General features: G+C 34.5%; 2 protein-coding genes across 3 annotated transcripts in view; one reads left to right on the top strand and one right to left on the bottom strand.

Annotated features, from left to right (window-relative positions):
- Positions 1-27,315, bottom strand: part of LOC129939863 (neuroligin-4, Y-linked) — a 286,993-nt gene that overhangs the window by 103,971 nt on the left and 155,707 nt on the right. For both annotated transcript variants that reach the window (XM_056048040.1, XM_056048041.1), the window contains exon 3: positions 6,955-8,244. In XM_056048040.1, the coding sequence (XP_055904015.1) occupies positions 6,955-7,499 (545 nt within the window). In that variant the 5' untranslated portion in view covers positions 7,500-8,244. The remainder of the gene's footprint in view (positions 1-6,954; positions 8,245-27,315) is intronic.
- Positions 12,925-13,792, top strand: LOC129944818 (craniofacial development protein 2-like). The gene is made up of 3 exons (XM_056054481.1): positions 12,925-13,236; positions 13,279-13,474; positions 13,545-13,792. The coding sequence occupies exons 1-3, from the start codon at positions 12,925-12,927 to the stop codon at positions 13,790-13,792; spliced, it is 756 nt and encodes a 251-aa protein (XP_055910456.1).

The following is a 27,315-nucleotide window of genomic DNA, read 5'->3' on the forward strand; positions in this document are numbered from 1 at the left end:
GAACTAATGGATGTTAAAGGTGAGAAAGAAAATTTTCATTTTCCACGAGATATTAAATTCAATCAACGAACGGTGTTCAGGTGCTTCCGCATTGCATAAAAGGTAAAATCTAATGTATAGGGGGCATACAGGCATATACCTATAATGTGTACTGTATAGCTACTATTTTTGATTCTCGGATTTACTAATTTTGTTTCCTTATTTTTTTCACCTCGGCACAACTTCAACGAAGAGAGATTACAGGTCGGTCTTTTCTGTAGGGCGAATAAGTAAGTAAATCCCTAAAAGGCTTATTTAAAAGAATAACATAACAATAGTTTCTTTTTATGAAGCTTTTAAGATGAAGTGTTATAAGTTAATTGAAAATGTAGGTAAATCCGCAAAAGCTTATGCATAGCTAGTAGGTAGGTAGGTACATTCTATAAAACTTATAGTTGTTGTAGTTCATAATGAAGTTACCAAAGGCCTATGCATAAAAGATTCTTTTATAGTTGTTAACAACAAAAAAGAAGAGGATCTACACTTGTACCAAAGGATACCGAATGTACCTTAAGTTAACCGTTAGATTCTTCGAACAAAAGTGTTTCTTTTAAGTTCTCACCCACTGAAATTAGCATGAAATGTTTCCAATAGATAGAGGAAATTGTTTAGTGTATATATATAATGTATATTGTTAAACAACCCACAATAAATTGTTAACTTCCCAAAAGAAATTATTGCAATGAGTCCAATTTGTCAAATTAAAAAAAATTGACATTTCTCGACGTTTTAAAGATTTTTAGAAAGACGTCTGTGCGTGCGTGTGTACGTACATTCGCGATATTTTCCCGTCGTCCATACATAGCTCAAAAAACAGTAGAGATATCGACTTCAAATACATTTTTTATACAGAAAATAATGCAGAAAGGGCTGTGAAGAAAATTGAGTGGGCGTTTTTTTTTAATAAAGCAGTTTAAAAAATTATGAACATTTTGGTTAACCCTAAATATCTCATGAACCAAAAACGCTAGAGACTTGAATTAAATTGTAATCCAACTAACGGTTTTTTTTTAATCAAAAACACTGAACACAAAATTTGTCACCTCAAAAATGTTACAAATAAAAAAAGTTTTTATCTCTAAGACAATTTTGTGCAACGAAAACTAACATTTTTAACATCTGGTAAAATTTTGAGAAAAATCTAATTGACAGTTTTTTTACAAAGAACTAAAAACGTAAAAAATAATCAACAGAAGGTGGTAAAAATTGATTTTCAACTTAAATATCTTTTCAAAACTTTGAGAGTTTAACTTAAATCTAATTTAATCTTATGAGAAAAATTGTTTTGAAAATGCGACTAAAAATTTTGAAAAATCGAATTCAAAGTTTTTTTTACAAAAAATAAAAACCTAAAAAAAAACATTTCTAAAAATTGCTTTTCGGCTCAAACGTCTTTTCAAAAATTAATAATATTGATTTCAACCTTATTTTATCTCACACAAAATATTGTTTTCGACATTCAATGAATTTTTGATAAAAATCAAACAGTCCTGTTTTTCATAAAAAAATAGTACGAACATTTGGTAAAAATGATGTTCGGATCTCGATAATATGTGAACATTAGAAGGTATTGACTTTAAATTAATTTCATTCATCCAATTTGTTTTTGTCTATATAAGAAATTAAAACTTTTAAGATATGCTAATAAAATTGGTAAAAATTGGTTCACGACTAAAAAATCTCGTTAAAAAAAATATATGAAATCAAACAATTTCATCATATGCAAAATATTGTTATTAATTTTTTAATTTCTTAGAATAATTCAATAGACAATTTTTTAACAAAACACGAAAACCTATAACGCTTTTAAGCAAGACAAGATCGGAAGTTATCAGTGTGGGTCGCATTAAAAATGTATAAGCTTCATTAATTTTGTGGTTTCAAACTTGTTGTTCTTGCATTTGACAGTTGTCAAACTCAGCTTTAATTTAAAGTTTAATAATAAAAGTTGAATATTTACTGAAAATGGATCACTTTTGTAGCTGTCCGTGATGGAGCAGGACACACTTAGGAAAGTTTAATGGCCCATTGGTCTCGTCTAAGGTTAATGAAACCAGTTTGAGCCCCTTACGAAACTTGAAAGACTCATTATGTTGATATTATTGAGAATTGAATTGAATTGAGAAGAATTGTACGTAATTCTTACGTTTTTGAGCTAGATCAGGGCATGTAGAGTGGAGGTGAAGAACTGTTTCCTTTTCTTCCTCATCCAGACAGCTTCTCCAAATGTCATTTGAGAATACGTCTAGCCGGTTGGCGTGCTTTCCTATTAGACAGTGTGACACCTATTATTGATCTTATATGCGATCTGCTTCAATATCCCAAGCACCTTGAGCGCTTTAAATCTAGTTAAGGCCAGATGTTTTTCGTGACCTGATAATTGGTGATGAATCAATCTTTTAGAAATCAAAAAATGCATTCCAATTACTTAAACTAATTTATGACAGCCGTAATCATAATAATCACGTAGCCAGTTTTCGCGAACAACGTGATGATAATGTCTGTCATATAATTCACCGACCACGTAAGCAATCGTTTGAATTAGACTAGAAGCTTGTAAATCATCGTAATGCATGCTCAGTAGAAAAAATTGCTGATACAAGTGTTGCTGATCAATTTATATGATGATTTTTTTTTGGTTCATGATCAAAGATCATGATTGGGACGATATGTGGTTTAAATAAAATATGCCAAAAAGCCACACGGCCAATTATGACTTTATTAGAATTGAGAATTTTTGTGTGGTGCTAGTCAAAAGACCGCGTTTGATTACTTAATGTTAGACCCAATAAAAACGTGAACTTTTTAAGTTACAGCCGATATTACGGAAAAAGAGGTTAAATTAGATCAAATTAATCATTTTCTACGACTTTATTAAAAAAAAAAAAACAGAACTAAAGACATAAGAAGGATTTAAAATGCTTTTTTATTGCTAATACTATTTTAAATCATAAACTTTAAAGAAAAAATAAGAATAGTTTTCTGTTTGTATTATTTTCTTGATTTTATAAACAAAAACGTTTTAAAAATATATTTCTTTCTTATTCATTTTCAGCCAAAGTTAAGCGCAGAGGGTAAAAGACGACTCAAAAAAAAAGAGACTGTGAAGTCTGATGTGGGGATGATCATTTCTCAATTTTTGAACTTTGGAAACTATGCGATACAAGAACAATTCTGTATTTAAACACAAAAAAACATATGAACGTGTACATATTACATAAATGTAAATAAGCATTACGATTTATAATTGAATTTATGGGTAAGGAGCAATGCCTTAAGGCCCTTTATATAGCCCAATTCAATCAAAACTAATTCAATCTCAGTCAACAAATAAATCAGTTTCTAAAGTAAAATTGATCCAATATCCCAAGGCAGTATTAACAACAAAATGACATAAGTCTATGTAAAATTGGCACCCAATTGAAAAAATGTTCCAGAAATAATTCCCAGCAATTAGTTGAAATAATCACTCAAAAAATATGAACCGTAACGTGAAACATATAATCTTCTGAAAACTGTGCCAGGTGGTAAACATGTTATTTTATTTAAAAAACGAACAATTTGTTCATCGATAGATTGATATGAACATGGCTATAAAATAAAATAGTCATAACTAAACGAGTATTGAATTAAAAACATAGAACAAAATTCTATAAACTAATCAATCCCTATCGCATTTTGAAATTTACACAACAATTCGTACAATTAACACAACAGTCTGTCTTTTCACTCGCCTGCCAATATTTGAAAGCTGATCTTTATAAATGAAATAGTGACAGTATAGAAATAAAGTGAGAAAAATTAGTCTAGCTCAAATATTTCACAAATATGTTTTAAAAAATTATTTAATCACAGAACTTAAAATATGCGAATGTACAATTAACTACAAAAATGTGTCCCAAAATCGTAGCAAGATCTTAATTTGCAACCATTATTGTGTTTGCCAATTTGGGAAATTGAATTCAACGATGAAAGCTATTCGAAAACTCAATAAAATTGGATCTCATGTTTTTTTTTTGGAATATTAAAGGACACGCAAGGGGTTATTAATACTCTACACATGTTTAAAGTTTAAACACAGTGCAAGCTCTAGGAAAATAGGAAAGGATGAAGAGAAGATACCAGTGTACATTGGTCTTAAAGTTTTGAATATCAAAATGATATGGCATTCCACATTCTCGAAGTGCGGTTAAAAAAGAATCTCTTTACTTGACAGTACTTCCGAAATTCAGCTGAAGGTTAAACTGATGAGCATTCCTGGAAGTGCGAGTATTACGGCTGAATTATTTAATGGGGGCAATGCAGTTTGCTAATTCATCAAAACACTGTTTGTAAAAATAATGGTATAACAACGAAAACCATGAAACATCGCCTCGGTTTTCAAGTGATGTAATTGCTTCGGTTATAGTTCTATCGCCAATTTGGATCCTATCCAAAAAACTTAAACTTGTTTTAGGGAAACCTGCCCAAATATGCGAGTTATATTCAAATTTTGGACAAATGAAGACTTTGTAAATTACTTCCAAATATAAAGGGATGAAAAATGTCTTGATCTAATAAGCGTTAGAAAAAATCTATTTATACCTCCCATTTACCATGTTAGACTTCTTGGCGACGCAATTATTTGGTCGTTCGATTTGCTTTTTAACAGCCGCTCAACAGTATCATATGTCTTGAAATTTCACTCTAGCTCATTTTTTTTTTTTGAATTTTGTTGGAATTGACATATCCTTTAAGAGTAATCCTTAGCATGAAAAGTGTTTTTTCCAATTAATCGGCTTAAAACTTTAGGTCCCCTCAATACCTGACAATAGTACTCGCACACAGGAGTGGTTAACAGTTGTAAGTCACTAGTTTTCAAGTTATTGTAATGGGCCTGATTTGTCAAACTAAAAATTTTGACATTTCTCGACGTTTCAAGGTCGCTAGAGTCGAAATAAAAGATTTTTAGAAAGATATATGTGTGCGTGTGTTCGTTCGTACGCCCGTACTTTCGCGACTTATTTTTCGTCGTCCATAGCTCAAGAACCAGAAGAAATATCGACTTCAAATAAATTTTGTTATACAGCTAATAAGGCAGAAAGATGCTGAATGGGCTCTAAAGAAAATTGCGTGGGTGGTTTTTTTACCATAGCAGTTTAAAAAAAGGTGAACTTTTTGGTTAACCCTAAATATCTTACGAACCAAAACCGCTAGAGACTTGAATTAAATTTTTTATAATATATTGTAACGTGATACCAAAACAGTATATTTTTGGAAAAAAATCCAATTAACTTTTTTTTTATAAATCAAAAAACTGAAAACAAAATCTGTCAAAAAAAAAATAAAAACATGAAAAAAACCTTACTCAAAGTTGGTAAAAACTTAAATTCCACTCAAATATTTTTTCAAAACTTTAAGACCATCGCTTCCAACTTATTTAATCTTTTTAGACATATTTTTTTCAACATTCGGCAAAATTTTGAGAAAAATCGAATTGAAATTTTTTTACAAAAAATAGAAAACCTAAACAAAAATGAATAAAAGTTAGTAAACATTGATTTTCGACTCAAATAACTTTTCAAAACTTTGAGACATTGGCTGTAAAGTAATTTTATTGTTCAAAAAATATTGTTGTCAAAATTGAGTAAGATTTTGAGAAAAATCGATTGACAGTTTTCTTTACAAAAAATTAAAAACCTAAAAATATTTAACAAAAGTAGGTAAAAATTGAATCGACAATTTTTTGTACAAAAAATAAAAACTTAAAAAAGCAATACTAAAACTTGATAAAAATGTATTTTATACCCAAATTTATATTTAAAATTTAAACATGTTAGCTTCACACTATTTTTATCTCACACAAAATATTGTTTTCGACATTAAGTGATTTTTTTATAAAAATCCAACAGTTGATGTTCCGTTCTCTATATCTGGTGAATAATAAAAGATATTAACTTCAATTTAATTGATTGTATCGTATTTGTTTTTGTTTATCTAAGAAATGTTTATGTAAAAATTGGTTTTCGACTAAAAATCTCAATAACAAAAATAGATTGCGAAATCAAACTATTTCATTTCGTCACTATGAAAATGATTATCGTAAAAAAAACAGATGATTTCATGGTGTAAATTTAATTCAACGTCCGATACTTTATGATTTTTTTTTGTAATCAAACAATGTTCCAACTTTCAAAAACAAACCATTATTGTTGTTATTGAAATCTTATATTTTTATGCATTTTTGATACTCATTTATTTAAACAAAATGTAAAAATTGTCATTACTAATTTTTAAAGGTTTTTCGAAAATATTTTGTCTGCTGTTACTCAAAAAAAAATCATTATTCCATAAAAAGGCTATAACTTTTCTTATCATTTTTGTATTGTATTCATTTTAACAACACTTTATATGGATAACTTTGTAGGTATATGATTTGAAATTTGAATTTCCTCTTAGATCGATGTTACTTGTTTTTGATAAGATCAGTAAATAAAACCGATTTGTATCTACCTATACTATACGCAAAGTGTTTGCTTGTAAAACTAAAGTCTAAGGACTCGAAACGAATATGAATCGAATGTATTTCTCGGCTTGTTCAGCTTAATAAACTTTGTCAAAGTCGCGTCAGAATTTATTCAAAGAAAAAATAAGTTGAATACAAATTTTATCAAGACTGAATGACACACCCATAAAAGTAAGTAACCAAACTTTCAAAATTTGCGGTCAAAAACGAGAAGAGCTCAGAAGCATATTGATTTTTCATTACTGAAACATACATTCCCATTGTATGTTTAGTTGTTAAAACAAAACAATAAAATTTGCATTTAACAATGCTTTTGCAACAAAATGCTAATTTAATTGCAAACCACAGCAAAATCATTTTAGAGAACAAAAATGAGTAAAAGAAAACGAACAAAAAACAAACACTATTACCTGTCAGCCTTTTTAACGCCCGACCACATCGCCGCAGATACCGGTGGCATAAAACGTAAATTTCCAATGGGTGGAGAAGCGTACGGTATCCCCCGATATGATTCGACCGGATCTAAATGGCGGCCCTCTAGCTGCACAATTACTCCCGATATGGCTCCGTTTCGAGTATGCACAATGCGTGACGATAATGTGGGAGGTAATTGTTGGTCATTACTAACTCGACTTCGTGTACTGTCGCCAGTGTTGCGATTACTACTGCCACTGCTACTGCTGCTGCCACTACTACTGCTACTACTGTGACCACCTCCTCCTCCACCCGGTAAATCACTACCGGAAATGTTGCTGTTGCTTCCGCTATTACTACTACCGCCATTGCCACCACCTGGATTATTGCTACTTAAACTATTTGAACCGGAACCAATGCCAGTGCTAAGACTAGCAGTTCCACTCATGACACTATTGCTGCCCCTACTGCTACCGCCACCAACGCATTTCACAATATACGGTGAAGCAAGCAGATAAAAGTAAACTACAACCATAACCATTATGGCGAATGGTTCGCCACCAAGGGCAATTCAATTTAGCTTCCTCGACAAGGATTCTGCTGTGGTTAGAGCTATCCCCCTTGAAGGCTTCTTCTTCTTCGTCGTGGTCACCTTTCTTCGTTCGCCGAAGCAGCAATAGTTCTCGTTGATGCTGCTGTTCTATTTGACTCGGCGTCAGCGTCGCTGCTGGTGTCGTCACACACGTTGCTGCCACTTTTGCCTTTCTCAATTTAACAGCAGAGGACATTCATTACAATTTTTTGTCTGTATGTGTTTGTTCCTGCGGTTTTCAATACTAAGGCAAATAGCAACGAAATCCACTTAATGCTTGTTTCCTTCTATTTTTGTTTTAAAAAAAGACTATGGTGCGGACATTGTGGAAGAAATTGGACAGAAACATACACGTTGTCCTGGACACATCCAAATATTCGTTTCTTCTCTAGGTGGGTAGGTTCGGAACCCTAGACTTCACCTAAGCTCCTGTCGACAAAGCCCCATACTACTCTTTTTGTTCGAAAATCCAAATCAGTTTTTGCGGTGGAATCTTCGTGTCGTCGTGTTCCACTTTCCACTTTCAAGCTTTAGTTGTAAAGTTGTTCTTTCCTAACGACATAGCACTTGAGAGAAATTTAAAAGGGTCTTCAGGACAATTGCCATGTTAGTCACTTCCTTTTTGCTTGTGCGAGTCTTGAGCTTGGGCGGTTGAGTAGCCATCCAACTGCTTGTAGGGAACGGTGTGTTTAACCTGAGAAAAACAAACAAAAGAAGCATTTATGAGTAAAAATCTAAAAAACAGAAAAAGAAGAAATACAAAATGAGAATAATATTTATTTTTTGTTTGCGGAATTCTTTGAAAGGAGTTCTAAAAAACTTATCCTGGGATTTTTCGAATCTATGCAGGTGTGACTGCGGTTGGATTCACATGAAAAACAAAAAAATCTGAATTCACCGCATTATAGAGAAAAGTTTTTTTTTTAATTGGGAAAGTGGTAGTCTTGTCTTCTTCAGGTTTGATTTAGATAGGCTTTGTATTTGCATATGCACATTTTATAGGTACACACAAATATTTTAATTGGATGGTAGCCTGAACTGTTTTTTTAAATTTTAATTTCTCAATTTCAAAATTGAGGTGCTGATGCTGGTAGATTTATTACCTAAGTACTTATTCATCAACATGAGGAAAGCATCATCTATAATAAAACAATTTTTCCTGGGAGTTATAATTAAAAATGTTTTCTGTACAAGTTGGGTGTTTATTTGTTTTGAAGTGTTTTTGAAATTGATATTTCAAAAACACTTCTAAAATAGTTGATCAAAACACTTTCGGTACATAAAACTTTGTTTAACATGCTTATTTTTGTAGGTCGTTGTTTTTTCGTTAAATTTGAAACTATAATTAAAAAAGTAAAAAAAAGTTCTTCCCAGTTTGTTTACATTTCCAGGGTCCCCATTGGTTTGAATTAAACAAAAATATAAGGTCTACCTGTTTCCCTCCCGACTCAAGAAAGAAATTATGTAAAATAACTCAGAGAAGCCTAACCTATTACTTTTCATCGAAGCCAGGGTAAACTTATTTTTCCATTAAACTTCAAAAACAACACAAAACATCAACGTTCTTAACTCTTTCACAAAATATTAACATAGACAAATATACGTAAGAACTCTTTTAAGTTCGGATGAGAGCTCTTCAAACTGTGAAAATATATGAACATTTCTTTAAAATTTAAAAGCCCAACCTTAAGCCTTTGCTTCATTTTAATTTGAAAAAAATTAAATTTATGTATTAAGAATCATTCAAAATAGTTATAACAATAACATTTTTTCAGTTTTCATATTAATTTAATTCATTTTAATATAATTCAGTTTTCGAAACACCGCACCAGCTACGTTGAAAGCCAGCACGCCTACATGATTAATCGTATTGTTGAATGGCAACCTACCCTCATTGCCCAATCATGTTTAAGGTCCTTTGACCGTCCCGTTGTCATAGAGAATTGTCTCCTTAATTTCTTGGTAAGACATTCCACATTCGCGTAGTACGGTTAAAGACGGAATATCTGTACTTCACAGTACGACCGAAGTAGAACTCGAGGGTAAACAGATGGGTATTCCATCAGTATTACGGTTGGCTTCTTTAAGGGAAGGTATGCAACTAGGTTTTTCACCAGAGCACACCGTTAAAAAGGATGAAGCAACAAATATTCAAACAAATTTTAGACAAATTTCATCCCTCCATCATGTTTGCTGTAATCGCGTATGTGATCGTTCCACAATAGATGGTTGGTTATGCACATACCGAGAATATCTTCGAGATGTTCAGTTTCATTGATGCTTGTAGTTTCCGAAGCATTGAACTCCAATCGATTCTTTTTTTACCATTGTTCAATACTATTAAGGTTGGAATTTCATGAGCTTATTATATTTTGTTGTTGCAATTCCACATCCGAAGGAGAGTGAAGTGAGTTTGAAAACAAGTAATAAAAGCTAAGAATATTATCGTCAGCTAAACAATCAATTGGATTAGAAGTTGTAGGCAGGAGATCATTAATAAAAATAAGAAAGAGAGTGTGGGAGACAAAACAGAGCCCTGGACATACCAACATTTATTATGTAATTTCGGAGGGTCTGATGCCGAACTCATTAACTGCTTTTGAATACGAATCTTTGAAGATATGCCTGATATCTTTAAACACGGAAATGCTTAAAATAACGTTTTAGAAGTAAAAGTTAATAAAACAAAATTGGTGGGGCAACAGTCCGTTGAAAACTAGGGCCTAGTAACTTATAACTCTCAACCATTCCTGTGTACGCGTAAAGTTGTCAGGGATGGAGGGGACCTACAGTTTTAAACCGAATCCGAAATCCAAGACCTCTGGCCCGACTATCTGAGGTAATATAGATATCAGGTGTTTTCTTTAAGCCAGGACAAGACTTCGTTTACCGCCAAAGATTCCGGTGAAGTGAGAGACCTTTTTTCAGTCGTTAAAAGTACACACCTCCACCAAATCATTCATTTGTTTTTGTTTTTTGACTCGTCTTCAGGGAATGCTCTATCCTCTCAGGAAGTTCTGGAAGGTATAGAAATCTGGAAGTTTTTGTCGAATTAGCAGTTGGGGAATGGTGTAATCTGTGTAATACTTAAGAACTACGGAGTGGTCAATGTTGTTGTTAACCCACTGCAATGAAGTTTTGAGACGAAAAGCAGAGCTAGGTGTTAAGAAGAGTAGGTATCCAGTGCCGCGGTAACGTGCGAAAAGATTCGCTTATAGCTTTTTCTAAATCAAATGGGGTCGCGCAACAGTCCGTTGTGAACCAGGGCCTAGTGACTTACAACTCTCAACGGCCGAATCCGAACGGCTAGTTTGAGAAAGCACTTTATCATGACAAGAATTACTCTTGAAGGATTTGTCAATTCCTCGCAATAGGCAGTACCCGCGAAAATTATTTTTTTTTTTTTTTTAAATTAAGGTGGCACAGGCAGGGATTGAACCCAAGACCCCTTGCATGACAGTCCAACGCACTAACCATCATGCTACGGGTACTAGCTTTTTCTAAAGTAAACATTAAAATCGGTCTGATTACTGATGTGTATAACCAATACGTAGTTCGGGGTCGGAAGCCCCATTTATAACAGCTTTTTTACAAGAAAGAGAGCTACAGAACTTTTGTGACTAATTCTTGTATATTTCCTTTCCCATTTAGTTGTTTGTCTAAAATAAAATCAGATAATTAGCTTCGTCTGAGAACTTTAATTTTATATACCTTTAATATAATTCGGTTTCCTGTGGGTAAACATCCAGTCCCCACCGATCAGCCCAAAGTATTAGTTTGTCTAAAGCATTTTGTAACATTTCTTTTATGGTGTTAAGATGCATTCCTGAGACCGCTATAGTAACATCATCCACAAAAGCAAACCCTCTGAAAACCTTCACCTCCAGACCAGTTAGGAATTCATTTACCACCAGGTTTCAGAGTAGATTATTATAATTATTCTGCTAGTCAGCGTTAAACTAATTTCACAAGCGAATTTTTACGTTCAGAGATGTTATTGCAGATGTAATTGGAGATGTGTCCACGTTGTTAAAAGGACCTTCGATGTCAAGGAAATCAACCATTCGATAATACGTACTAAGATGTGTAACGTGGTTACGGTATGCATGTAGGAGATATAGACAGATGTCTTGTATCAATACTTGCCCTTATTTATTTATTCAGCTTAATACAAGCTTAATTTAACTTAACATAACTTAACTTAACTTATCTTAACTTAACTTAACACTTACTTAAATTTTTTTTGTTTTTTTTTGTTTTTTTTTTTGTTACCAGTTTTCGACATTAATTCAATATTGTACCCGAACTAACAATTTTAATTTTATTAGACTTAAAATTAAAAGGGGGGTGAGGAATGCGGACTTAAAAAGGAAAAAGTAAAGGGTATCTTTCCGATGGGATTTGGAAATGTTGAAGTCGAAGACGAGCATAGCAGCGTTGCAGTGAGGAAGAATTCTGGACATTGGTTCAAAGTGCCCATACTTAGTGCGGTGATGAACTATATAGAATAGGGAGACAGATTGCAGATTTCGAGGGTTAGTGTTAAGATGAATATCACTCAGGTCAGAGTGCCGGCGAATCTATATTGCCCATTAACAATTGGTGAGCAAAAAATATATCAGCGTTTTTGTGTCTAATATAAAAGGGTTGCAAACCTATCAGTTTTAATCGATCGACATAAGGAGGCAAGTTGGATGTAGGTATCATCCCAGAGAAGGCCACTGGAGAGCTCTAGGTAAAGCTACTTTGGTGGCCCTAGGCTCAATAAAAGGAAATCCCTATGTGCACCTCTTGGTGTTAGAGAGCGGTTAACGCTAGCGCACAAGGGGACCGAACAACTGCCGGAATAAGCAGCCAACCCAGCTTTGCTGGACGGGGCACTGACTTATCCCTGGTATGAAGAAAATCTCGCTAAAAGCGGAGGAACTGCAGTTTGCGGCCAACGGCATGGAAGTGTGGTGGCGGATGAGATTTTTAAGAAGGTCAACGGTAGCAGCAAGTAGCCTCTGTATTACAGAGTGGGCGGCTAAAAAAAGGAGTCTGTTTTCCCATAGTAGGCGGCCTCATAATCGGTTAATCATACAAAGGGCGGGTGTGCCTGTTGAATCTGAGGTTATGTATGTTATTAATCTTGTCTCGGAAAACACCATGGTGGAAGGGTATATGCTGTTACATGAAATATGACAACAACTGGAAACGAGTCCCCAAGAGGTAACCTTTTTATGGAGAATCCTTCTACAGCTTCGGCTGCAGTAAACCGCACATCGGATTTGGGGCGGCATCTTTCATGCAACAGCGTCAATCAAGAAGCCATAATAATAAATGAATCGTCAACAATTAGTAGAAATCTTTGAAGAAATTTTCAAGAAATGCAATGGATACTTTTGGCTATGGTATACGTACAAAATTCGGAGCTTGGAACGTTCGATCCTTGTATGGCGAAGGAAGAGACGAACAGCTAGAGCGCGAAATGCTTCGTCTTAAGATCAGTATCCTGGGCATTAGTGAAACAAAGTGTAGAGGAAGAGCTGAATACAGATCTGACACTGGACAAACAAGAATGCTGTATTCCGGAGAGGATGAAAGAGAGAATGGCCAAAGGCTGCATGGTGTTGGAATTATGTTGAACGAAGTAGCTAGGCGCAGTCTTATTGCCTGGCCACCAATATCTGAAAGAATAATGACTGCAAGGTTCCGCTAAATAATTTGCAACGTCCAAATCGTTCAGTGTTATGCCCCCGCAAATGAAGCGACCGAAGAAGACAAATCCACGTTCTACACTCATCTTACCTCGGCTTACAGCAGTGTTCCAAAAGCCGATATCATAATCGTCATGGGAGACCTCAACGCTCAAGTCGGTGCAGACAACGAGTTATGGGAAAAAATGGCTAGGGTTCACGTAATGAAAATGGTGACATGCTTTTGTAACGCAAATCATCTTGTAATTGGTGGGACTGTATTTAAACATAAGACTTGTAACAAAGTTACATCCAGATGGTGATACCGAAAATCAAATTGGTCACATTATGATTCAGCAGCAATGGAAGAAGTCTATGTTTCATGTCCGAAATATAAGAAATGCCGATTTGGGAAGCGACCACCATTTGGTTGTCATAAGTCTCAAATTGAAAACCGCGGCTGTATTAAGACAATCGCAGAATGCAGCAAGAAATCAAAAATTCATTACGAATGCTTTAAGTGATCCCAACATAAGTCGTAAGGACACTATTGGTATCAATTGAAGATCACTTTAGTGCCCTGTTTAATGAGGACCCCAAATAACAGAGTGCTGAAGTGCCCCAACTTAATGAGATGCTCAGATCCTGCAGGGGTATTGACATCGAACCCCCTTCAGTAGCGGAAATTGAAACAGCGATTAATCTCCTCAAAAACAACAAAGCAGCCGGGCTTGACGGAGTACCAGCGGAATTCCTGGAAGCTGATCCCGCCACAGCTGCTAGTATCTTGCATCCGCTTAAACAAACTGTTTGGGAAAACGAAACCTATTCCAGGGAATGGAAGGATGGAGTGATTGTTAAGATGCCAAAAAAAGGTGATCTCGAGAACTGCAATAATTGGCGTGGTATTACCGTTTTGTCCGTTTTCCCAAAGCTAATGGCAACTTTAATCCTCGAACGGAAAAAGCTTAGAATTGAGACTACACTCAAGAGGAATTTGTCTGGCTTCCGCAGCGGTCAGTCATGCGTTGACCATAACAACAGCTTAAGCATTGTTCTTGAGCAGTCTGCAGAATTTTAAACACCGCTAAGCCTCATGTTTGTAGATTTTGAGAAGATCTTTGACCGAGTTAACCGAGAATGTATATGGAGATCAATTCTTGGGAGAGGAATTCCGCCAAAAATTGTTGCCATTATAAAGGAGTCCTACAACAATGCAAGGTGTTTCGTGTTGCATAATGGGCAGCTATCCGAATCTTTCAAAGTGCGTCAGGGTGTGAGACAAGGGGATGATTTATCGCCAATTATTTTTCTGCTGGTGATAGATGATGTTCTGACGGCCAGCGTCGGTACAACTGAGAGGCAAGGTATTAAATGGAGAACGTTTGAAAGGCTTAGGCATTTAGACTATGCCGACGATATATGTCTCATGGAAAATAACGTCAATGTAAAATCCGTGCTTTTATATACTTGTAAAATCGCAGGCTTTTGTGAACCGCTGTCTGCGTCACATCCTTAAAATTTGCTGGCCACAAACTTAGATATTGTTTGTGGCGTAGGACAGGTCAGAGCACCTGGACATCGACATCAGAAAGCACAAATGGCAATGGATTGGTCACACACTGAGTGACCCCTTAGGCGTCACGGCGGATTGGAAGACCAAGAACAACATGAAAATCTACAGTGCTATCGGAAGCTAACTCCCAAAGAAAGACGTGACCACAATTAAGGTGTCTAGCTGCAGATTGAGAAGGATGGAGACGTTTTGTTGACGCCATATGCCCCGTACGGGGTTAGAGGACCTGATGATGATGATACAAGGGAGACCAAACTTAGCTGGCATATTCAAGAAATGTAAAGTGCTTTAGTTACATAGGAGTTGGGAAATTCTTTTGACCATCTCTTAATAAAACCGAGAGATCTATTAGCTTTATTAATAATTTGGTCAAAATGGCAATGGAAATTCAAGTGTTTGTCACACATAATACAAAGATGTCTAATAAAATCGACTACGTTGACGGCGTCATTAAGGAAGTAATATACTCTATGAGATGGGATTTGTTTTCTCGAAAAGGTCATTTGTTTACATTTACCTACATTTAACTCTAGAAAATTATGCATGTACCAAACAAAAAAGATATAAAGATTTATTTGTAAAAGTAAGGAATCGGATGAAGTTGAGATAATCTAAAAAATTTTCTTATCATCCGCAAACGTTAGGCAATCTTAGTTTTTTAATTTAAGACAGACATCGTTAACAGATAAGACGAAGAAAAGAGAGCCAAAATGACCACTTTGTGGGACTCCAGAAGTTGCATGTATGAGACTGGAGACTGAGTTATGAAAGAAGACACTATAAGATCTATTCGCAAGGTAGGAGTCTATCTAGTTTATAAATCTCTTAGTTTAAGATAAATTATCTTATGGAATATTTTAAGCTTTGCTTAAATCAGTGTATACAACATCAACTTCATTATCATTCTGGCAAAACTTTGGATACAAATTCAATTAAGTAAGTCGTAGTGGATCTACCCTTAAGAAAACCATATTGAGCTGGGGAGAATAATGGCTTGCAATGGAAATAAACAGAACCATAAACTAAGCTTTCAAAAAGTTTTGGGATGCATGAAAGTTTTGCAATAGGTCTATAATTGTTAATTTCAGTTTAATTGCCTTATTTAAAAATGCGAAATATAAATTTATCTTATATATGAGGAAAGACATCAACAAAAAATATATTTTTGTTAAAAAAGGTTCAAGAGCTTTAAAATTATCTATCAATTATGTTCGTTTTTATTATGTTATGTTAAAAGATATTAAGCAATTCAATATCAAGAATTTTGTATTTTTAAGACAAAATGCTTTAAATGTTTTTTTTTTTCAATTTATTTCATTATTATAACCAAGCGTTATATACTAACTGGATCTGCTGTATAGCCAAAAATTAACGTCAACAAGTTTAGTTTGCTCATTTAATTAAAAGAAAACATTTATTGCGTAGGATATACTGTATACGATTATATTCTTTACCACATACATATAGTTCTCGTCGATTTAGTCTTTTGGTGCGTTTTTATTATTCTTTGGGAATAGAATATTATAACCTCATTTCCGTACTTCTAATTCTCCTAATACTTGTATCACAAGAACAACCGATGTTGTAATAAGAATTCATGTAGAAGTTCAGTTTTGCTAATGAGTTTTATTTTCTTGAATATTAGCTATATCCTTTTGACTAAAAGAGGAAGTATGTACAAGAATATACATCGGTACATACTTGTAGATGTTACACATCCACACATACAAAAGTAAAGTATCTTTTGAGATTTTTATGGCACTCGGAACGGAACTGGGTATAGAACAATAGGTACATTTTGTTTCATTTTACCAAGTTATTATTATCTTCTGGTTTTCTGTTTGTTATAACGCAGTTAATTTGAACATTTTATTAAAACGGTTGGTCGGTGTGGTGGCGATGTTAGTTTAAGAATGCGGATCTGTAACTTTAATAGAAGCTAACTTAAAAAGGAGCAGATAATGGTTCATAGCTCAAACTTGTAAGTTGTAGATATGAAAGGTTTTTATTTTGTTATTACTTTTCAGCATAATTATTTTAATTAAGCCAATTTCTTAATAGTGTAATATACACTATATCACTTTTGAGAGTTGTTTCTTTTTTGTTCAACTTATGATGTAATCAAATCAATTATGCTTTAAGAAAGTTTAAAGTCGAAAGTTGAAAGAAAAGTTTATTTTCTATCAGAATTTACAAATTCTTCTAAGATCATTTTATTTTTTCTCTCAAAACATCCTAAGACGTTCTCATCTTGCCTTGCGAAGGTCCAAGCCCTAGCACTTTAAATGGGGACCAGGCTGATAAGGGGCTTATAGATGATTTCTTAAGATGCTCGAAATAGGACTTAACTACTAAAATGTCTTCTACGTCCAAAGAATTAGCGATTTGCAAAAGTTGTTCTCGGGTTGATTTTAAACCTGGTGTCGTTGTTTGAATTTAAAGCGATGCCTAGGTAGACAAAGATCCTATAACTACTTAAAGTTAAAACGATCCATGGTGACGTTTTGTTCCAAAAGTCTTTGTTTAATAACCTTTTTTGAATACAGCATATAATTGGTATAACCCTAATTGAATACTAAACCCATGCTGAAAAAATCTCCATTGACATCACGCTTTGATCTTCTAACTATGTATTATCGGCGTATTCGAGAAACTGGATGGAGCTTTGGAAGATTGTGCCTCTAGTGTTGACGGTTGAGTGCAATTCTTTCTAGAACGAAAGTCGCATCACAATGAATCTCCCCTTCTTAAACCTTTGTTTGCATCAAATGCATCGGAAAATTATAACAGCTATGCCAAAACTAGACATTGATCTGTTAAGCTCTCCTCTAAAGGCGCTGTCATACGCAGCCTTGAAATAGATGAATAGATTGCGGGTATCGATAGTTTGGAGAAGTGGTCTTTACACACTTTCAACGATGTTTCTCTTATCATCTTTACGGGTTTCGGTTTTTGGCTGGAGATGGTTTTTACCTTTTGGTAAAATTTACCAGTCCCATCACAATGGGGTTTCGAAAATTTTAGAGAGAAACGAAATGAAAGATAACCAATTTAAAAAATTAATTGATAGTAGTTTTTTTTACTTCTGTATGGGTGAGATGTGCTATCTTGAGTTTTTTCATCAAGTAGTGTTCTCTACTTCCTGTTCCCTAAGTGAGGTTAATCTCAAGTGTGGTGTAAAGCGTTTTGAAACTACTGAATCTAAACAACTTCTCAATTTGTTTTAAGTGTGAAATAAAAATACCGTAGATTTGCATGTATTTGATATCATTTTGATATTCCATCCATTTTGCGGTTTCAAAAGTATAGTGCCAATCGTAGATACGTTGGGTAAGTACCAACAATCTATGAAATTGAACTTTACGAAATACCGAAAATCAAATTTGTAATACTTTATTTCCATTCATTTACTATTTAAAAATAAATGAACAATTGAACAATACCTATATCTAAAAAAATGCGGTGGTACTAAAACTATAAAATTAAAACCAAAACTTCAAATTTCGGTCCGAAACACACAATCTCGCCTCGTCTCGTGTACTAACAAGGTAGAATCTTCCGGGTCTCGTGTCTTAGTCATTCCTAAAAGTACTTAGTACATAGAAAAAGAAATACATATTTTGATATAAATATTTAACTAAATACATATACTTAATGGATAAAATACTGCGATTGAAATATGAAACAGATTCTAAGTTTATTTATGCCGCAAAGTAAATGCAGGTGTATATCATTCTTGAAGCTATCAAAACTTGACTTATATCATCCTCACATACAGAGATATAAAATTAATGAAACATTTTCCAGAATTCCATTAGATTACATTAAATAATAAAACCCACGATCCATTAGTAGAACCAAAGAAATCCTTTCTTCCTGTTTACGGTCTTTGTTTATACGCTTTACCTATACCCACTTATATAAGCCCACATAGTAAGCAACACAAAAACAGACTTAAATATTTTACTATTCCAATCTCAGATCCTTACGCCAATAATTCTCCTTTTTGGTATTTTCTCTAGAGAAATCTATACTACTCTCAGTAGACATTTTGAATACATGAAATAAAATGAAATTATTTTTCTCAAATCACAAAAAAAGAAGAATCATATTCTTTTGAACAGCCAAAAAAAGGAACACAAGATGTACAATCTGAAGGCTTCATCCAGCCAGGATATACAAATACAAACGTAAATCGAATAAAGGTAGATGATGATGATGGACAAACATTAATCTTCCTAAGGAATATTAAAATAATAAAACTGGTTGGGATTTACTTACATTTGAAGGTATAATCAGTTCTGGATGTTTTATAGAAGTAGGTTGATTCCAGAGGGAACAGAGAGAGAGAGAGAGAGCCAGAAATATACATCAGAGTAAAAGTAGATTAGGAAAATTGCATGTGGATTGGATAATACCACATGACATCTTCCTCTTCTAGACTTGTTAAGACCCATCACAGCACAACTCGGAGTCTTTACGTATAATGTTAAAGTGTAAACGTAAACGCATATATAAGTTAAAAGTATCGTTTTAACTCGGTTAAGTTGTTTTGTTTTTGTTTTTATTTGTTGTTTTTCTTTATCTCGTGGACTTAAATAAGTTGAAGAAAAATAAAAGATGTTTCGAAGGCATACACATTAGTTTATTTGCCCATTGAAAAGTTCCATTTGTATATACCATAAGAGATAGCCTTTTGATCATCTTAAGCTAAAAGGCTTTGGGATTGAGTTTATAACAAACAATGTTTTGTATTCTTTTAAGTATGGACCACTTAGAATTCACATCATCCAAGATTCATTGGATTCGGCACTGGATGTTCTGAGGATTCAAGACTAAAATCTCTATCATCCTCGTTTGTGTTTACAGCTAAATCAGGTTATACTAAAAATGTAAGGACAAATAGTGCAATCGAAATAATATTTTTTAAGGAAGGTTTCTCTCGAAAAGTATCTATCAAAGGAACTGATGTTTTTTAAAAGCATATATGTAAAAGGTCCTATTAGAGTTAATCCTAGAATTGTATCTAGTAGCAAACATTCGGAAACGTCTACAGTCTTTGGTCCCAGTCTCTTTACTTTCATCGACAATTGTCCTATTGGAACTACAGATTGCTTTATAACCTCAGCAGAATGGCAAGACAGTTTGTGAATGCTGTTTAACCAATTGTTAAGTTCCAAATAAGATAATTTTGTTTCATTCAAGTAATATTCGAATAGATGTCTATTAATTTCGTGTCCTGATGAAATACAGCCCAAGATAATGTTTGCATCAATTAGAGTTTTTTTTGGCACTTTTAGCATGGTTTTCAACAAATCTTCTGGCAGTATTGTCATCATTTCTCCTGCTATGGCCAGGTTTTTGTTTGTCTACATTTAAATCCATTTCCGAGACGAATTTGAGTTTTTCTTTTCGCTTTTTTACCAAAATCTTATCGTTTCCGCTTTCTTATAGCCCACTTTCATACGTCAAGTTGGTTAGCTACATGAAGTATGTAAACTTAGTACACCGTATTTGGTGTACTAAATTCGGCTTTTGTTGTTCTGTTAATTTTAATTTGATTTATTTCGCTTAGCTTGGTACCGAAGGTGTAGCAAGATCTAGTTGATTGGTTGGATGTTAAAAAGTTTGCTTGTAAAAAGTTTGCTTGTAAGAACTTGACAAACCATCCACCATATTTTAGGATACAACAATTTGTTGAACGAACAACAATTTTTGTCTAGCTATGTGATTTACTATATCATTCATATTTATGAAAGCAGTTAATTATTCTACAAATATTGCATCTTAAGGTGGAAAGCAGCTTTGATAAACTATTAATTAATGGATAAAGTGAATTACCTCTCTCTAAGGTTTGTTTTTTTTAATTGTGCAAGCATGCCGTACCCGTAGCATGATGGTTAGTGCGTTGGACTGTCATGCAAGGGGTCTTGGGTTCAATCCCTGCCTGTGCCACCTTAATTTAAAAAAATAATTTTCGCGGGTACTGCCTCTTGCGAGCAATTGACAAATCCTTCAAGAGTAATTCTTGTCATGAAAAAGTGCTTTCTCAAATTAGCCGTTTGGATTCGGCCTAAAATTGTAGGTCCCTTCCATTCCTGACAACAGTACTCGCACACAGGAATGGTTGAGATTTGTAAGTCACTAGGCCCTGGTTCACAACGGACTGTTGCGCCACCCCATTTGATTTAAAGCATGCCGGAAGAGTTTTGTATCAATGTGTAAAGACTTCTCATTTTTTATTGCCGAATTTGATTAAACTTCTTCTGCAATGTTTAGCAGCATGAGGACTCTCTGTTACGTCTTGTATATAACATTGACTACTATGAGCATTACACTTGAAATAGGTAATTTTAAACCAGTCTTTTTACTTCGAAATCTGTCTTTACTCGAACCAACTGGTCTCAACTTTTTGTCAAAATTATTAGACAAAAGTTTCGCTATTTAAATTACAAAGTATCTAAATTTTCTTTAAAAAAAATATAAGTTTTGGTTGTTTACTTCTTTTCTGACATACTAGGTCTCAGTGATTTTATGTTTAAGTTCTACAAAGTCTCGACTTCAAAGAAACAGTCGACCGAGTTTTTGTGACCCTAATTTTGTGTCTCATTTAAGAGTATAATACCAATTACTACAGCTTTTGGTTGCAGATACCTGGTTTTATAGCAGAAAAAAGGTTCTTCTTTGAATGTTGATAAAACAATGTTATAAGTATATATAGTATTTCTTCTAAAAAAATATAGAAAAATACTTCAACTTTCTTCATCTTAATGAATTATGCTTATTAATGAACCCATTTAACCCTATACACTTTACGGTTTAGAAAAAAATATACATAGTTAACCCTTACCCAACAAAGGCCTTTAGTATAAACAAATTATTCATACTTCAAATTTTCATTTTGCCATAGTGATTGGAGGACATACGGTAGTGGTCATATTTTTCCAGTTTTATCTCATTTTTATGAAAGATATTTGTTCAAAATGTATAACGTATATTTATTTATTTAGTTTTAATTGACAGAATTTGTCGTTCGTTCAAAGAAATAAACCGTTATGATATCTTCGTTTGAAGCGTGTGTTTAGTGAACTGGTGTTTATTGTGTAAGAAAATTAAAACATTGTTTAGATTTAAAAATTGGTAGAAGAAAAAACAATTGCATTGAAGAAGTGCTGGAAGTAATAATTCATTTGAGAAAAGAGGATAAATCTTACACATAGCTTAAGGCGGCATTGCAACAAAACAATATTTAGCAAAAATGTTTCCCCAAAAAACGAGCCTCTAAACCGACCGTCTGAATATTCAACTTTCCAAAAACACCCTTTCACGTCATCTGCAAACATTAAAAATGAAATTTGTGCAGATATTTCAGCACGTACAGTTCGTAGCCGCATTTCAAGAAGCAAAAGAGATCACCCATAAAAGTTCCATTGATAAGCAAAAAAAAAACAGAAATCTTTTAAAATTTGCTAGAAAACATCAGAATTATAAAGGTGAAGAAGACATTAAAAATTGGAACAATATACTGCGGAGCGATCAATCCAAAATTAATTTAGTTGGTTCTGATAGTCGTCATTATGTTAGAAGACTTAAAAACAAACACCTTTATCCCAAATATACCATCAGAACTGAACCCTAATACATAGTAGTAGTAACAATAAAATATATAGATTCTTATCTTGGCATGGGGTAGGACCAATTTTTTGTATAAAAAAAGACAAAGACTGCAAAGTTTTGTGTCGAAAACATATTGATAAAGATCATGTTTTCATATGCTGAGAAAATTGCTCTGAAGTGGATCTTCCAACAGGACAATGATCCAAAGCATGCGACAAATCCTTCAAAAGCCTTTGTCCACATCAATAAAATCGATTTTATGTTTTAGTCGGGTCGGCGCAGTCACCGTGAAGAAAAAAATTCAGAAATGAAGACAGTTTATATAAAAAGTCAAGGAAATATCGTTCGAGGTCTGTCGGAGACTTGTTGAATACATACCTCGTAGGTATACAGGTGTAAGTGTAGGTGCCACTAAATACTTACAAAACAACACAGTAATAATAAAGTGCAAATCTATTTAATTTTTGTATTATTTTATTTTGTAAATGCCAGACGGCAGCGGAGGAATGCCCTATATGGAATTAAATGTGGCGTCTACAGTTCCAGTAAGGCTGAACTACTTAGTGAACACCTTATAGGGCTTCTACGACTTATTCGGAGCCCAGGCCTATAAGGAGCGGTTTATCCGGCTTCCCTTGGAGTTATACTAAAATCTCCTAGTTGCGAAGCACGTACAAGCCTCGGATACGGACGGATTTACTGTTGACAACCCAAGCAAACGAATTAAGGCCAAAGAACTTCAGATATGCACGTGGAATGTTAGGTCTCTTACAAACCACGTGCAGCCGAAGAATAAGCGGAGGCTCTAGACTGCAGACATCACCGCCATCTAGGAAATACGATGGGATGGGCCGGGTGACTGCAACCGTGAAAACCAACAGCGCTTATTTGGATGCGGCTTTGTCATTGGAGCCAGTCTTAGGCAACAAGTCTTGAGCTATAGTGGCATCAACGAGCGCCTCATAAGCCAGTACATGTTTTTCACGCCTCAACATCTACAAAAGAACTTGGAGATCTCCAGATCAATCTACCGTCAACCAGATTGACCATTTTCCGATCGACGCCAGGCATGCTTCCAGCAGCTTACATCGACCTCTATCTCGTTGTAGCCAAGGTAGTACTTCGGGTTTCCAGACCAACGCAAAACAGGGATATGCTAGAAGCAGGTACAACGTCGAACGGCTACAATCGCCAGAGATCGCCAAATCCTTTTCTGACCGAGTTCCAAATAATCCCTCACGAAGTTCTGTGACGCCAACATAATGTATAGAAAACCAGTGGCAACATTGTCATGATGCAATCAGAGAAGCCGCCTCTGACGTGCTTGGTTTCAAGCAACCACCAACAAGGCATCCCTGGTTTGATGAGGAATGTCGGCATGCAAATGCGGCCAAACAACAGCCACGCAAAGCGGCGCTGCATAAAAGGACGGGAGCTGCTCATGAGCTCTATGAGCTGAAGAGGCGAGAGGAACACCGACTTCTCAGAAGGAAAAAGAGAGAGCATGAGAAGCGTGTGGTGGAAGATACTGAGAGGTTTAAAAGTAGGAATGAAGTTCGAAAGTTTTATGAACAGGTGAAATGAAATTCACAAGTACATAAACCTAAAACCAAAAGGTGGAAAGACGAAAGTGGAAACATCATAGTGGACCACTTCTGCAGTCTGTATAACGGTGACGACGAACCGAATTCCGCTTTCAGGCAGGATGATCCATTCAACTCAAATTTTACAAATGAAAAGTTTGTTCACTAAGTTAAAGCACATTATGTCATTAGAAATTTGGAAGAACTCTTTTGCTGATATGTCCACGCACCATTAAATAATACATATTTTTTTAATTTAAAATATCCCTGAAACTTATTGCCTAAAAAATCCTCCCTAAAGAAGACAAAACAATTCAACAATGATTTATTGATTTTTAACCTAAGCTTTTTATCTCACCTTTTGCAAATCACCGCGTGTAATAAACTAAAACCTTTGTATATGAAGCTTCATATACAAAGCTAAAACTGATTAAAATCTAAAAACAATTCTCTTTATTTTTTCGCAAAAACAAAAAAATCAAAGAAAAACGCTTCAATTCATTTAAGGTTACAAAAAAACCGTCAAAACTTGTAAATATTTTCTTGAAATTTTAAAAGCGATCCAAATAAAAAAACAAATAAGAGCCTTAAATATTCATTCATCTTTGGCTATAAGTCGTAAAATCTAATTTCCGCATTGTTTTCGAATGCGGAAAATAAGATTCCTTGGCAATTGGTCTCCTTTTATACGCTCTCATCGTGTCCCGGAAAACAAAAAAAAACAGCTGAACATTTATATTATACATATATTTTTCGTGATTACCCCGGCAAGCATTGTTCCACTCCTTATAGTCCATTCCATATACTCCTTCGTGACTTCAGTTTCTGTAAGAAACCGGAAGCTTAGAGAAGCAAATATAACTTCTTGAGCTTAATCACAAGCAGCACAACAACAATAACAAAGAAAAAGCAAAAAATGCGAAATTGCGGCCAAGCACAAGAGAACCGGCGAGGATAAGGTATAGAAAAAATAACGAATGAAAATAATTACAACGAAGTTAAAATTACCTTCAAATTGCCAACAGAATGGGCTCTTTATTCCTCGATTCTTCAAGCTGACACGGAAAATAAGAAAAGCTCCTTTTCCCTTTTCCATTCAAAACCAAGGTTTTTTACTACACTCCTGCCGTTTTTTGTTAACTCAAATACAACAAAAAAAAATCGTCCTTCGTGCGCTTAATACATAGGATGTTTGTATTACAAGAAGGAATACCAGAACTGACATAAAGACAAAAAAAAATCACAAAGAATGTATGGATAATGGATGGACAAAAACTACATACATTCACTATTTGTACTGCCTTCCCCATACATATATCCATTATTAGGGATTATAGTCATTAAGCCAGTCACGTGAACCTTTGGATTTCTTTGTTATTTTTTTAGTGTATAGTATATAGCCAGAAGTCCTTTCATGGAACTATAAATAACATCACACTTGAAATAGAATAACATCTTATTAATTTTTTTGTCCTTATTTATAATTCCGAATTGTAATGAGGGCTATTTCTATGACCAACACAAAAAAACGTTTATGATAAATAACACAACATTAAAGATATGAATGTGTTTTCTTTTTGTCGACCGCAAAAATGACCATTTTAAATTTTACTGGAATTTATTTTCTATAAACATAAACACACGAAACCGTGAGAAACATTTTGGAACCCATTATAACGACATAGAAAAAGTGATCCATTTCTTATAAAGGTTGGGGCAAGATCACAAGTACATCACAAGATAGAGGGTTGGAAGAATAGAACCTCATCATTGTTTGCCCGATTCTGAACAAAGGAGACCCTCTAAACTGCACCAATTGTAGAGGAATCAGTCTTCTTAACATCGATTACAAAATCTTCTCTGCCGTTATATGTAAACGTCTAAAGTCCATTGTCAACAACCTGATAGGTCCTTATCAGTGTGGTTTTAGAAAAGAAAAGTCCAGAATCGGTCAAATATTCACATAACGGCATTTCCTGGAAAAAGCACAAGAACATCAGATCGATACCCACAGTATTGAGTCAGAAGCGGCAAAAATGGGTTTAACGGTTAATAAGGGCAAAACAAAGTACATGCTGTCGTCAAGAGAGGACCTACAACACCGACGTCTCGATCACAACGTCACCATCGACAGACGTAACTTTGAAGTAGTCAAGGACTTCGTCTACCAAGGATCCGTTATGAACGCAGAAAACAACACCAGAGCTGAGATCAAACGAAGAATTAATCTTTCTAGCCGCTTTTTCTTTGGACTAAGAAAGCAATTGAGTAGCAAAGCCGTCTCTTTAGGGACCAAAGTGTCGCTTTATAAGACTATCATCATCCCCATTCTGCTATACAGTTCAGAATCATGAACAATGACTAAAGCGGATGAAAGCACCTTGGATCGGTTCGAGAGAAAAGTTCTTCGTGTGATCTACGGTCCCGTATGCGAAGTGGAGTGAAGGAGAAGATGGAACGGCCCTGAAAGTCTTCGAATCTACACCCACAGGACAGCGCAGTAGAGGATGACCGCAGATCAGGTGGCGCGCACAAGTGGAAAGTGACCTAACCCAACTTGAAGCGCGAACCTGGAGACATCCAGCTAGGGAGCGAGCTAGATGGAGAAATTTGTAGGGTGAGGCCCTCTAGTTCACACAGGACTGTAGCGCCACATTAATTAAGTACGTAACAGTAATAAGTTCGTTTAACAAAACCATTCTAGTTATTACAAATAATTAAACTAAAATTTAAGAAAAAGACACTATTTACGATTGACTTAAACAATTTAGGTATCACAGATAGCTTAGTAATACGCCGGTAGTTCATAATTAAATTTGTAGGACCTTTCTTGTGCTCTGGAGTTATAAATGAGGTTTTCGAGTAATTGGAAACGCGAACTTTTTAAAGAGAACACATTAAGAATACGACAAATGAGGACCGCATTTTCAAAAAACGGGATGGCACATCATAATGTTTTGTGAAACAGTACTTATTTCAAAAATAATAAGTTGAAAGTTTAAAACTGAAGAAGAAGACCAATTGTAAACTGTATTAGATTCATCAAAAGCTTCCTTGAAATAACTTGCAAATATTTTTGCAATAACTCTGGGATCTCATGACTTGATAATGTTGAATTCGACATAGTATATTAGGGTAGCATTAATATTTTTTTGTTACAGTTCAAAAACTTCTAGAAATTATCTGTATTAGATCTTTTTCAATTCTTTGTAATGCTTATCATATAATGTGTGAAATAATTGCTTAAGGATAAAGAACTTTCTATAATCAGCTTCAGCTTTTGCTTCAGCTTTTCCTTCATCATATTTCAC

This window comes from Eupeodes corollae, chromosome 1, assembly GCF_945859685.1.
Source record: "Eupeodes corollae chromosome 1, idEupCoro1.1, whole genome shotgun sequence".
Lineage (NCBI taxonomy): Eukaryota > Metazoa > Arthropoda > Insecta > Diptera > Syrphidae > Eupeodes > Eupeodes corollae.